Here is a 13,941-nt window from a genome sequence, read left to right as displayed (position 1 = left end):
AGAAAAGGTGGCGGAACTCAAACCTGGCCACGCCCTCATCAAACCCTAGGACCGCCCCTTTAGAGAACAGGAATGCAAGTAAAATTTGGGAGGGGCTATTTCCGGTGTGGGAGGGGCTATTTCCGGTGCGGCCGGCCCGGAAAAAGGTGCCGGAACGCGGTTCCGCCGCGTTCCGGCTGAAAAAAAGCCCTGGATTTGGGTGGTGGTATTTTTTTACATCAGCTTAATATTTGACTGTTTGTCAAACCTTCTCATCTTGTAGAATATTATTTGCATGGCCCTTGAAGGGAGGGTTTTGTACGTGGTTTGAGATCTGTATAACAAATCTGCATTATTTTGCTTAGGGAAGATAAAACAAACCAAAAACCTTATTACCAACAATGTGAGATAGATGAGGCAGTAAGAACACTCGGATGTGTTCCATTTGGGACTAATATGCTAAAAGCATATTAAAGTGTCTACACCTTAAAGGATTTCTCAGAACAGTATATTGCTCAAAGTTTGTCATAGCTTCATCATACAATACAGCATTGTAAAGTATGTTTCTGTTGAATATTAATTGATGAGAGATAAGATCATTAGATGAGTAGGTTTATATAATAGCAATAGTTTTTTAACAAACATCAAAGCAAGAAATATGAAAATGTGGAGCTTCTAAAAATGATGTCATTTGTAAGAACTGTAGCATATTTTATCCTAATTTCAATACCAATTTTCAGAGACTAAAGACAAAATTTCTAGACATTTTTGGAGGCCCTCTTATGAGTGGATGTATCAGATAAGTTGGACAAATGGAGATGCTTTCTTAATTGTGACTTACTAATGAAATAATTTGTTTACAGAAGTCTGCCTTGCACTGATACCATGTTTTTTTCAATGCCTCAAACATTCCTCTTCTACATTTTTTTAGTGTTATATTTAGTGGTTTAATATAACTTGGATAAGGAAATGCACATTATTTTATAAATCACCTGAGTTGGGAAAACCTCTGTCTTAAGTCATCCTGTCACTGAGGCAGAATTCTCCACATGCTCTACTTTGGATATGTAGTATAGGGGTTTGGTTTACTGGAAAGAACAGAAAGATGTACTACATATAAAAATGGGGATTGTTAAAATCAGTGTCTTTAAAGGGGAAGGTGAATTGACAGATCAATCCTCAAATCTGAGTGACCTTTGATAGGTGGAGACAAAGATTTAATTATTGACTATCATTGTAATCACATTTCATTCTTTCACAGAATCTCTTTTTGTATGTTTGTGTGTGTTGCAGAATTTTCTATGACTATTAGATTTAGTTTGTAATCATCCGTATTCCCATTCTTGTTTAAATCTCCAATGTTAACTGAATTTTCCATTACATTCCTTTTCTTGTCACCCTATCCCTTCTTTTTTTATATAGCATTTTAGTCATTAACTTTGTTTACACATTTTAAAATTTTAATCACTTTTGTTACTGGGTCTCCATCCTGCTTCATTTACCCGTACGTAAGATCATATAAATAATTGTNTCTTGAGCTTGTTGTGGATGTTTTTATTTATCAGATAGATAATTTGGATGGGGGAAGTGTCTAATCACAAAATGATTGCTCTAGTCTAGTGAGATTCACAAAGCACCTGTTTACTAAAAGATTAAGCGATGAGGTAACTCTCCCCTCTTCCTATCATTCAGTATGCTTCCTACCACCTTACTGGATTTCTAAACAAAATATTGAGCTGCAGCTGCCCACTATTTTCATTTTCTAAAATGGGTATTATGATTATAAGGGTTCAAGGAGGTTTTTGATAATAAAAATAATGCTGAACGCAGCCCTTTCTTAAATTAATGGATTTTTTTTTAAAAAAGGAAAAAGAGTAAATACAGATAGTCCTTCTTTAGCAGCTATGTATTTAGTAACAGTTTGAAATTACAATGATGATAACAATGTAACTTTACTATCCTCACATTTATGATCTTTGCATAATGCAAAGGAAAGCTAAGTATGATCATAAGCATTATCATGCTTTCACTTAGACTAGTTGATGGCCCCAGTTGGGTAGCTAAATAAAGATTACCTGTAGTGATATGATAGAATTTCAAAATAGAAAGTTTTCTGAGGAAACAAGATGGTATTTTAAAATGATCTTATTAAAAAATCAATTTTGTTTGTTTCCCCTGAAAACATGTTACCAAGCAGGAAAATTTCTAATGCAAATAAGACTAACTTTCTTAAGGAAAGTTTCCATCTCACATCATTAAAAATAACTGGTGGGTTTCTGTCGACCCATTTGTGCCCTTGGGCCCCAAGATCTGATTGCCCATTTTTAGAATATTGTGAAATATATGTTTGGTGTCGTCAAATATATTTTTAATAGCTATATCTGCTTTTGGAGGGGAAGGTAAAAAAAACCACTTCTCAACTTTAGGAACATCATGTCCACAAATCTGTAAACCTTGGTTTTCTGACTGAGACAGCCTGAAAAGCAGTTTTTGGAGTGATTTTCTTTAAGATAGTATGTGTGGTCCTATTCAAGGGATCAATGTTAATTTTCTTAGCTTTTGTTAAGAAATACTAGAATCAAAATTAAATGTGTTTCAGCTAATAGTAATGGGCTGATGAGAGAAAAAAAGGGCCTCCCTAATGTAGTAATGTTTTTGAATCTCTGAAATAATTTTATTACTGTTACTTAGACTCTGTGATTATTTTCCCCCCTGCTCTGTTTCTTGTGTTCTGTATTCCAGTTCACTTTTGTTGTACTGAACTTAAGCAGATTTGGGGTTCTTTGTTCTTTGTCACTGAATTCTACTTAGTAGCTGTGTAGTCTTACTGCTTAAGATTTTTTTTTTCTTGGTTAGAATGTGACCTTATGGGCAAGATAGAATGCACATAAACTGAAAGAAGTATTTGTTTCTCTCTGTTGATATTTCTAATGCCTGGTTTCTGGGTTTTCATTACTGTATATAAGAAAGAAAGTTCCATGTAAGTAAGAAATCTTCCATATAGAAAGCAATTTGAGGCTTGCCTAAACCAGGGAGCTTGGCTGGCTCAGGAATTCTGGGAGTTGAAGTCCACGAGTCATAAAAGAGCCAAGGTTGCCTACGCCTGCCCTAAACAGAGGTTTCTATTATATAACACAGTGTAATTAAATGGGAGTTTAATTGTTTGTGAAAATGGCAAACTAGGTATCTTTTGTGATGAAGTAAAAATAGGAGGGGAAGAAGTGTTTTCCACATTTGCATTTACTGGATATAAAAGCTGTTTGATGTATACTAGTCTTCAGTTTGATTTAGTGGTAATAAGGAAATAAGCCAATGTATTTGAAAACCATTAAATTGGAGAGGCTGATGTAAACACTGGAAGAAGCCCAAAAGATGCAATTGTGTGAGAAATATGCTGGCCTGTTTTCTAGGTTACATCTTTTAATAGACAAGTCAGCCATCAATAGACAGAAACCACAATTGCACACCATTGAAAGGAGACACTAAAAAAGAGGAAACAAAAATACCTATCCTCTCCAGCAGCCTACAACCAGATAAACAGGGATTAACACCAGACAAACAATCAAGCAGAAATCAATACCCAAATCAAGGAACTACCAAGGAAAAAAAAAACACCCACAAACCCTGGCAGGGCAACTTACTGTATATAAATAGGGACAAATTCCACAATCACAAGCATTGATGATATTACCTAGTCAGGTAATGAGATGTCTGCAAGCAAACAATCATGCTCAGAGAGCATCAAGGACTTTTATATCTTTCAATTAGAGCATTCTGAGTAAGATAAGACATAACAGCTACCTTGTTTCCCTGAAAGTAAGATCCTGTCTTACTAGTTTGGGCTCTGAAATAAGCAGAAGGTCTTACTTTCGGGGAGGGCTTTTTGCCGGTACCGGCACTAGTAGGCCACGAGAGCGCGGGGATGGGGGCAGGGTCTGTGCATGGGGTGGAGAAGCAACGCGGCAGCGAGAGCATGGTGGTGGACCAGGTACGGTACTGGTGTGATTGTGGGTGGCGGCGGAAAGGGCGCCAAGCCTGGTGCAGGGCGAGTCAGTCCAAATTTTCCATGCGACCACCAGAGTGACCCCTTGCTGCGGGCCTGCCAGGGCCCTTCGCCAGCAGCCACCGGTAAAACCGCGCTACTCACACCTCTGCCTTTGGGCTGGTGAGTGCCGCCAGCCTGCACACCTACTTGGTGCTGCAGGGCTGGGCTAAGGGCTGAACCTGGCACTCTTCGGGCCCTGGCAGGCGCTGCACCTCTCATATCAGCTGGGCAATTTTGGCCTCTACCTGCTGCTCCCGCCGGATCACTTTCTGTTCGGCCGGCGGCGGCTGCTACCACCATGAGGTAAGGAGGCGAAGCAGATGGTGGGGGGGAGTTGCTTCCCTCTGCCTGCCGGACACCTGCCGAAGCTGCGCAGGGTAAGGTTGCCCCCACCCAGATGCCCTTGCCTCCCCAAGCGTTTTTTTTACTAACCTGCCTTTCAGTTGCATTGCGTATCTCCGTTCACTTCTCAGCCTTTGCCGCCTGTGTGTGGGACAAAAAAAAAAAGTTCAGTCAGACTTTCTAACATCTTGCGAGATCTCAAGAAGTTAGTCTGATTGAACTTTTTTATTTTGCCCCACAAACATGCGGCAAAGGCTGAGAAGCATCTCGGGAGGGGGGGTAGGCAGGCTGGCTGACGGCACCCACTAGCCCAAAGGCAGAAGCGTGTGTGGTGTGGTTTTACCGGCGGCCACTGGCGAAACGCCCTGGCAGACTGGCGGCGGGGGGTCGCTCCGGCAGTTCCATGGAAGATCTGGGCTGACTTGCACTGCCCCGCGCTTGAGCTTATTTTCGGGGGAGGACCTATATTAGACCCCCCGAAAATCATCTGGGGCTTACTTTTTGAGTAGGGTTTACTTTCAGGGAAACACGGTAGTACATAAGAATTCTTTGGGATCACTGGTCACTTTCAGAAGAACGTAGTGGTGAACCAGATACATCCGAGAAACTCTGAATTAACCTTATTATTTCAAATAAACTCTCAGAATTACTTTTACCTGAATGTTTCAAGAAAATATAAAAGGTTTTAAATAGGTAGCTCAGCTAATATGCCTGCTAATTTATATAGCTTACTTAGGATAATTACATTTTGTTCTTGCTACTCTTCTATTCCATAGATTCTTCAGAATTTGCTATCTGGTGTCTGTTGGAACAAAATGTGGGGACACCCTCATTCAGCTAATAGAATGGGTCCTTTCCGGTAAGTATTTCAATATGAAATATATTTATTAATGATAACTTTCCTACATAGACATTGTGCACCATGCAATACTACAACTGGATAAAAGTAGGATGGAGGAGGAGTTGATGCCTCTCCAGAAAAGAGATAAGTGAAGGGAAATTGAATGGAACATCATAAAGGAAGAAAGAACTAGCTGAAATGTTGAACGGGAACAATCTAAATAGCAACATTTTGCAGGTGATCCTGATTATGTATAGTAACAGCAAATTAGATTCTTTCTGTACATAGCTCCTTATGTGCTTAAAATATGTTACAATGTTAAAAAATGAAAAGTTAAGTATGTGACCTGGTTTCTAGATGTGCTTATGGCTGAAAGATTCAAAAGGAAATATTCAATAGCTGAACATTTGTGTTGTTTGGTTTGTCTAGTGTAGCTGACTTTTGTTCTATTAATATATTCAGTATAATTACATTGTGTTCAACTCAAAAATGTGATGCCCATAATAAAAATGTAATTAGAATGCTCTTTGAGAGAAATATGTTAGTGCGGTTTTTAAATTGTTTTTAAAAAGATAAAAGAGAAATTTAGAATATTCTCTGCCATGCCATTAATAGTATTGCATATTATAAAGCAGTGATGGCGAACCTTTTAGAGACTGAGTGCCCAAACTGCAACCCAAAACCCAGTTATGCATCATTGAGTGCCGGGTGGGCGTGGCTGCAGTGGTAACGGCAGATTAGGTGGGACTAAAAAGTTCAATCAATCAATTCCAACTTTGCAAGATCTTTTTTTTTCCCGCAAGAAGTTGAAATTGACTGATTGAACCTTTTTTTTTTTTTTTTGCACATGGCAGCAGAGGCCTAAAGCGAAAAGGTTTTATAAAACCCAGCTGAAGGCCTAGGACTGGGGCGACGGCGCGCGTGCCCACAGAGAGGGCTCTGAGTGCCGCCTCTGGCACCCGTGCCATAGGTTCGCCACCACTGTTATAGAGATATCTAAAACCTTTTCTGAGTTGCTTTTGGTCTTAATGTGCAAAGAAGTGTTCAGCTAGTTTTAGGACATTATGCATGGTTAAATAAGAGATAATTTCATTTTTATATGATCAAAGAGCAGTTAGTTTGACAACATAAATTTGAGGCTACCTAGTACTTTGCTGTGGCTTTCTTTAGTTTTTACCTTACACTATTATAGAGTCTTCTAAAATTTCTGAAAAGCAATTACTGCATATTTGCTGAGTTCACACACCATCCTGTGCTCTAGCAAGACTTGTTTGGTTTTAATATGTTGTGTGAACCTAACCACTGTGATGAACCATAGTTTATAGCTTACCATACTATGTTGTCTCAATTTAGTTACAATTTAATTAATAAAACATAAGACAACAACTATTCTTTCACTATATCACAGAATGGGAATCTGAAGGCAGAAACTTAACAGTAATAATGAAAAGTACATTAATAATTTTGGAAAAAATAAATTGAAAATATTAATGTGCAATCATTAAAAAGCAGACAAAGAAGACGTATTTACACTTTATGCATATAGCGTGCCTACTAAATGCACATAAGATAGGCACAAATCTATGGAGGCACTGATGAACTATGAGGTAGCTCCAGGATGGATTGGCATAGATCAAAACTATCATGTGCTATATATAGCTCAGGCTATACACAAGACCTAAGCAGAATATCGATCTTGTTCTATAAAAGCCTTCTTTGATCAGTACCGACTCAAATTAATTAAGAATCCAACTATATTAAATATTTATTGGCAAAAAAAAATCTTACCACACAGATTCATGAGTATGATGTGACTTATTAGAATTTGAACAGGCACATGAATTCATCAACTGCTTTTTAAATAATGAATGTAGTAAAATAAAAATAAGTGTGAATCAGAGATAGTGATGTAGATTGTAGCCGTTCCCAAAAATTATACTTCTAGTTCACACAAGAACATTGATGGTGGCTTCAATTCAGGGATTATTTGTAAAAGCAGGAAAGTGTTTCTGCTTTTGCAGCCATTTCCCTACCAAATGCATCAAATTTCCCCATTAGTTGCCTCCTCGTGTACCTCATCCTAGTCCATCTTTAGACAGCCTGATGATCCTCAACAGCAGCTCTTGCAAGAAAGAGCAAGCCCAAGAAGATTCATTGTGCAAACGGATTCTATTTAAGATTTACTTTAGCCAATCTGAAATAACTTAATAAGATAAGTACTTATTGACTGCACTGATTTATAGTGTACTCTCAATCCACATTCAAAGTGAATGTGATGATATTTCAGACCCAAATTGTTTAGGACCCAAGGATTTGAGGATGTGATTTAGGCAGGCTTGTATGTTTTATTTATTTATTGAACTTTTACTGTACAGCCACCAATTTTATACACAATTATCTTACTGGCTCACAACAGCAGCCAATAAAAACACAAAAATAAAAACAGCTCTTCCATGCTACAAAGAAAACATCACATCTCCCACCATAGCACCAAAACATCCTATGAGGTGTAAATATGAGAAAGGGCCTTCTTACCTATAGTGCCTTGTTTATGGAATGCTGTTCTAAATAGATTTGGGTGGTGGTATTTTTTTACATCAGCTTAAAATTTGACTGTTTGTCAAACCTTCTTATCTTGTAGAATATTATTTGCATGGCCCTTGAAGGGAGGGTTTGTACGTGGTTTGAGATCTGTATAACAAATCTGCAATCTTTTGCTTAGGGAAGATAAAACAAACCCAAAACCTTATTACCAACAATGTGAGATAGATGAGGCAGTAAGAACACTCGGATGCGTTCCATTTGGGACTAATATGCTAAAAGCATATTAAAGTGTCTACACCTTAAAGGATTTCTCAGAACAGTATATTGCTCAAAGTTTGTCATAGCTTCATCATACAATACAGCATTGTAAAGTATGTTTCTGTTGAATGTTAGTTGATGAGAGATAAGATCATTAGATGAGTAGGTTTATATAATAGCAATAGTTTTTTAACAAACATCAAAGCAAGAAATATGAAAATGTGGAGCTTCTAAAAATGATGTCATTTGTAAGAACTGTAGCATATTTTATCCTAATTTCAATACCAATTTTCAGAGATTAAAGACAAAATTTCTAGACATTTTTGGAGGCCCTCTTATGAGTGGATGTATCAGATAAGTTGGACAAATGGAGATGCTTTCTTAATTGCGATTTACTAATGAAATAATTTGTTTACAGAAGTCTGCCTTGCACTGATACCATGTTTTTTTCAATGCCTCAAACATTCCTCTTCTACATTTTTTTAGTGTTATATTTAGTGGTTTAATATAACTTGGATAAGGAAATGCACATTATTTTATAAATCACCTGAGTTGGGAAAACCTCTGTCTTAAGTCATCCTGTCACTGATGCAGAATTCTCCACATGCTCTACTTTGGATATGTAGTATAGGGGTTTGGTTTACTGGAAAGAACAGAAAGATGTACTACATATAAAAATGGGGATTGTTAAAATCAGTGTCTTTAAAGGGGAAGGTGAATTGACAGATCAATCCTCAAATCTGAGTGACCCTTGATAGGTGGAGACAAAGATTTAATTATTGACTATCATTGTAATCACATTTCATTCTTTCACAGGATCTCTTTTTGTATGTTTGTGTGTGTTGCAGAATTTTCTATGACTATTAGATTTAGTTTGTAATCATCTCATAAGGGTAAGAACAAATTTAGAGGTTACAATTGACTTAAAAGGTAATGTAAGGAAAAGAACAGTGGGATAGGGAAGAAAAAAATATATCGTAAAATCAGTAATTGAAACAAATGTGTAAAATTTTAAAATTAGTGAAAACAATGACCCAGAGGTAGGACGAAGTAAATGGGCATGCATTCTAGTATATTTATTAACAAAACATTATTTGTATTTTTTCTCCTTGTGAACAATATCTCTTTTCCCCTTTTGCCATTTCCTGGTCCTATTCTGGTCTATTGATTGTTGTGAATGTTCAACAGTGTCAGAGAGAGATTAAGAATGGGCAAGTTGGTGGTGTGATCAAATTGCACTGGCAAAGGATTATTCTATCAATTTATAGAGCTGCTTACCTTAAAATCATGACTGTGAGCAATGAACATAGGAATCAAAACTCTAACCTAAAATAATGAATAATAATATGATACAGTAATAACACAGCAGCACTCAAGAATGATCAGCAAAAGCACATAGCTACAGTGATGCCAAAGACAGTTACAGTGATGGGCTCACCCAATCTATAGGCCTCATGCCTGGGAGAACATCCAGGTCTTCAAGGATTTATAAAATACAAACAGGGTCAGAGCCAAAAAGATCTCATTGTTATTGTGTACCAATAACCAGCAGGAACTGTGAAAGAAAAAGCCCAGTTCCAAGATCCTGCCAGATGGCACAGTTTAATAGATGACACCCAGAACATACCCCGACCTGCCAAATCTAGTGGGTCAAGCAAAAACAAGTGGAGAATGATAGTCTTGCAAATAATATGGCTTTATAGCTGATAATCAGTTCTTTGAATTGCATCTGGAAGCCTTCTGGAGCCCCTGCTCCCATAATTTTCCATGCCACTGCATTCTGGACCGGTAGAAACTTCTGGATGGCCTTCAAGAGCAGCTGTATATTGAGTATATTGAAGCAATCCATTCAGGAGATGACCAAGTATCTCCCAATACTGTCTGTGATGAATTCATACATACTGATGATACCTAACCCTATGCTGGCAGATGACCTCATCAATCAACTCTACATTAAGGTTAAACAGGAATTGGAGACAATAGTATCTTGAGGGATCCCACAAAGGAGGAGTCTGGGTCAGATCTCTTCTTTACTAGCAACACTGATTGAAATCAACCTTAGAAGAAGGAGAATCATTGCAACCCTGCCTCTTTCTCTCTATTCTCTGGGTTTGCTAAGAAGAATACTGTGACCATTAGTGAAAGCCACCGAGAGATGGAGACCAAGTATGTAGGCATTCACCCTCAGCAGAGGTTATCCGCAAGTTCAGCCAATAATGTTTCAATCCCCTATTCAGATCTCAAAGCCAGCTGAAAGATTTGCAAATAAACCATTTCATTCAGGGCTTTCTCTTTATTTTTTTTAGCAAGTTGTCCTTTTTATTAATTTATAATATAAAATACAAAAATATAAAAATAATAGAAAAAATAGGGGAGGGAATAGGGCAGGGAAAAGTGTAGAAAAGAAGGGAAAAAGAAAGAAAAGGCATTGACTTCTGACCCCCTTTGGTGCAGTAGAATAAGATAGTAACATCATACCTCAATTTTTTACTTTTACGTAATAGTATAAACTAGCCATTTCTATAACAACAAATCTATCTAATCGGTAAAACCCAAAATCAAAGTTTCATTTTTTTTCACCTCAAGCACAAAGTCTGGAAGCGGTTTCCAAGTAGAAACAAAAGTAATTGTGTTTTTTTTTCTTTTATAAAGCAGTCAATTTAGCTATCTCTGCTAATTCCATCAACTTTTGCAGCCAATCGTCCATTGTGGGGATCGAAGTGTCCTTCCATTTTTGTGCATAAAGTAATCTTGCTGCTGTCAACATATATAGCATCAAAGTTCCAATTGTTTTCCAAGTTTTTTCCCATTAAACTCAAAAGAAAAGTTTCTGGTTTTATCTTTATATTCACTTTAATAATCTTCTGCATCAGAATATGAATCCTACTCCAATATTTCTTTGCTTTAGCCCATGTCCACCATAAATGATAAAAAATTCCTTCTTTACATTTGCATTTCCAACATTCATTTGAAGTACCTTTATACATTCTTGATAACTTATCTGGTGTTAAATACCAACAATAACATCATCTTATAGACATTTTCTTTTAAATTGTAATTTAGTGTAAATTTTAAACCTTTTGTCCACATATTCTCCCATTGTTCAAGCTTTACATTATATCCAAAATTCCTTGCCCACTGAATCATACAATGTTTTACATATTCACTTTCCAAATTCAAATTCAATAACGTTTTACCATGTTTCCCCAAAAGTAAGCCCTACCCCCAAAATAAGCCGTAGCACACCTAAAAATTAAGCTGGGGTGGGGGTGTGGAGCTCCTCCTGCGCCCCACACTCACTTACCTTGCAGCCAGGCCTCTCCTTGCCAGCTCACTTCTTCTGCGGCGTCCCCAGGCCTGCATTTTGCAGTTAGAGGCGTTTCTGGAAGGCCACTGCAGCCGAGAACCGAGCCATGGATTCATCTTCCGGAAAGGCCTCTGACTGTGAAATGCAGTCCGGAGCTCCATTCTCACCTGCAGAATGAAGCTGCTCCTTCGGCTGCAGAAGAAGTGGGCTGGCTGGGCAGAGCTGTCGGTGCTGGAGGTGAGTGGAAAAGACACCCTCTCCCCCCAAATAAGACCTAGTGCCTCTTTTGGAGGCAAAAATAAAAATAAGACCAGGTTATATTTTCAGAGAAACATGGTATAGACCTTAGCAATAATATGTTCATCATTACCACACAAGTAGGATTTCCAATTTTTAACAGTCAAACCCATAACTCTTTTTGTCTAATTTAAATCTTTCTTTCAATTGTAAATATGTAAACCAATGGCAGACATGTCCTTATGATTCTAGCTCTTCCTTAGGGATAGGATCACCAAAATTAAAAGATATTATTTTACCATAAGTCCTCCAGTCCAACTTCACCATCACTTCTTTTCTGAAAAAAGCTTCCTGAGGGGACACCCAAAGAGGCATCTTCATAGAAAACCTTGTTTTATATTTATTCCAAACTTTTAGAATGGTATGTCTAACAAAGTGGTGGTTAAAATAATCTTTTACTTTAACCTTGTCATACCAAAATAACCATGCCATCCAAATCTTAATTCATGACCTTGGTTTTTTCCCCTTGCCATATAAACTTAGAAATATCCATCTGCCATTACTTAAATGGAGTATCAGTTGCAAGTATTGGTAACATCTGAAACAAAGAAAGCATCTTTGGTAAGACTTTCATTTTAATTACAGAAGTTCTATCCAGTAATGATAAATGCAGTTTATCCCTTCTTAATAAGTCCTTTTTAATATCATTCCAGAGAGGCACATAGTTATTTTGAACAGTTTTGTGTTTGTATTTGTCAATATGACTCCAAATATTTCACTTTTTTCTCAGTCCTAAAACCAGACTTTTAGTCAACACATCACGGTCCTGTGGGATCATATTCTTAATAAGCCTTGTTGTTTTCTGTTTATTTATTTTAAAACCCGCTAAAACCTCAAACTCATTTAACTTCCTCATCAAATATTCTATATTATTTTTTGGGACTTGAAAGAATATAACCAAATCATCAGCAAATGCCCTCAATTTATAAACTTCCTTTTTGATAGTTAAACCTGTTATTTTCTCATCTTGCCTGATATCTCTAAAACTTCCAACACTAAAATAACAAGAGAAACATGGGACATCCTTGTCTCTTACCCTTTTGAATTTCACATGAATTGGTTAAATCACCGTTAATAACAATTTTTTGCTTGCTTTAACAAATAAATAAAATAAAATTCTCTCCAAAGTCCATTTCTTTCAGAACTTTAAGCATAAAAGCACAATTTAGATTATCAAAGGCCTTCTCTGCATCTAACAATATTAAAGTTGCATGTTTCTCATTATAGTATTGTAAATATTCAAGAATATTCAAAACAGACCTCATGTTGTCCCTTAACTGTCTTTTTGGCAGAAAGCCAGATTGATCTTTGTGAATATACCTGTAAAACCTTTTTTAATCTTCCTGCCAAAACTGCAACAAAAAGTTTACAGTCTTTGTTTAATAATGAGATTGATTTGTAATTCTTTATTTTCATAACATCTTGACCTTCTTTCCACATTTGAGGTGGAAATTCCTTCAGGGCTTTCTCAAGGTATAGTATAGCCACCTTATCAATGACCTTCTCCAAAAAGGAATATGATGGAGGCAGCACAAAAATTGTACATTGTGTTTGGGACCAGTGATGGTTTCTCAATAAGCGAGTGGAACACTGCTTTTTAAAGTGTCTACCTTTCCTCAAGTATGAATTCACCACTCTGGATGCAGACATGTATCCTAGGAAATCTTAGCCAACCAGAGGGACATGCATTTAATATACAGTGGCCAAGTTCATAGCTTGCTTTAACAGGCTCAAACCCATCCCAGGTAACAGAGCCAGACATGCCTCTGTCAAGTCAATAGAAATTGCCAGAAAGCCACATCCAACTTAGAGGAAATATGATCAATTTTATAAAACAGATGTTTAGAATATTTTTCACAGTGGTACTTCAGGTGCCCATCAGATTCCATCCTGCCAAGTTGCCCTGAATAGATGTGATAAGGGTGAATATATATATATACACATTTTGCTACCACATGGTAGTCTGAAACATACATCTAGTTTACACATTTCCAGTACCATTATGCACTGCTAATATAAACCAACTTGCTTCATACACAGCTAATGAATGAAGGTGCATGCTTATTTCAAGCTTCTAAAAAATAAGGATTTGTTGCTGTTCATTACTTTCATCCCGAGTTGCTGTGCTGATAATCCAATCTAGGGAAATGTATTTATCAGTTAGCTTTAAGTTTCCTAACCTTTTATTTATTGATTGCTACTTACAGCTTGGTTATTTTACTGTAGATATTTGATTCCATATATTGTGAGTGTTAAACTGCAATAGTTTTAATATAGTTACTATACCTGCATTGATATTTTCACTAGAGATGTGTAGTTTTAAGTAAA

The 13,941-nt window shown here is 37.1% G+C and overlaps 1 protein-coding gene across 1 annotated transcript in view; it reads left to right on the top strand.

Moving 5' to 3' along the window:
• The first annotated feature begins 5,147 nt into the window (after nucleotides 1–5,147).
• The window catches only part of RBM6 (RNA binding motif protein 6), an 87,233-nt gene continuing 78,439 nt past the window's right edge, over nucleotides 5,148–13,941 (top strand). The window contains exon 1 of the mRNA XM_015819419.1: nucleotides 5,148–5,225. Within this exon, the coding sequence (XP_015674905.1) occupies nucleotides 5,182–5,225 (44 nt within the window). The 5' untranslated portion in view covers nucleotides 5,148–5,181. The remainder of the gene's footprint in view (nucleotides 5,226–13,941) is intronic.

The sequence above is a fragment of the Protobothrops mucrosquamatus genome, unplaced genomic scaffold, assembly GCF_001527695.2.
Source record: "Protobothrops mucrosquamatus isolate PMUCROS unplaced genomic scaffold, P.Mucros_1.0 scaffold918, whole genome shotgun sequence".
Classification (NCBI taxonomy): domain Eukaryota; kingdom Metazoa; phylum Chordata; class Lepidosauria; order Squamata; family Viperidae; genus Protobothrops; species Protobothrops mucrosquamatus.
This window is presented reverse-complemented; position numbering and strand designations above follow the sequence as displayed.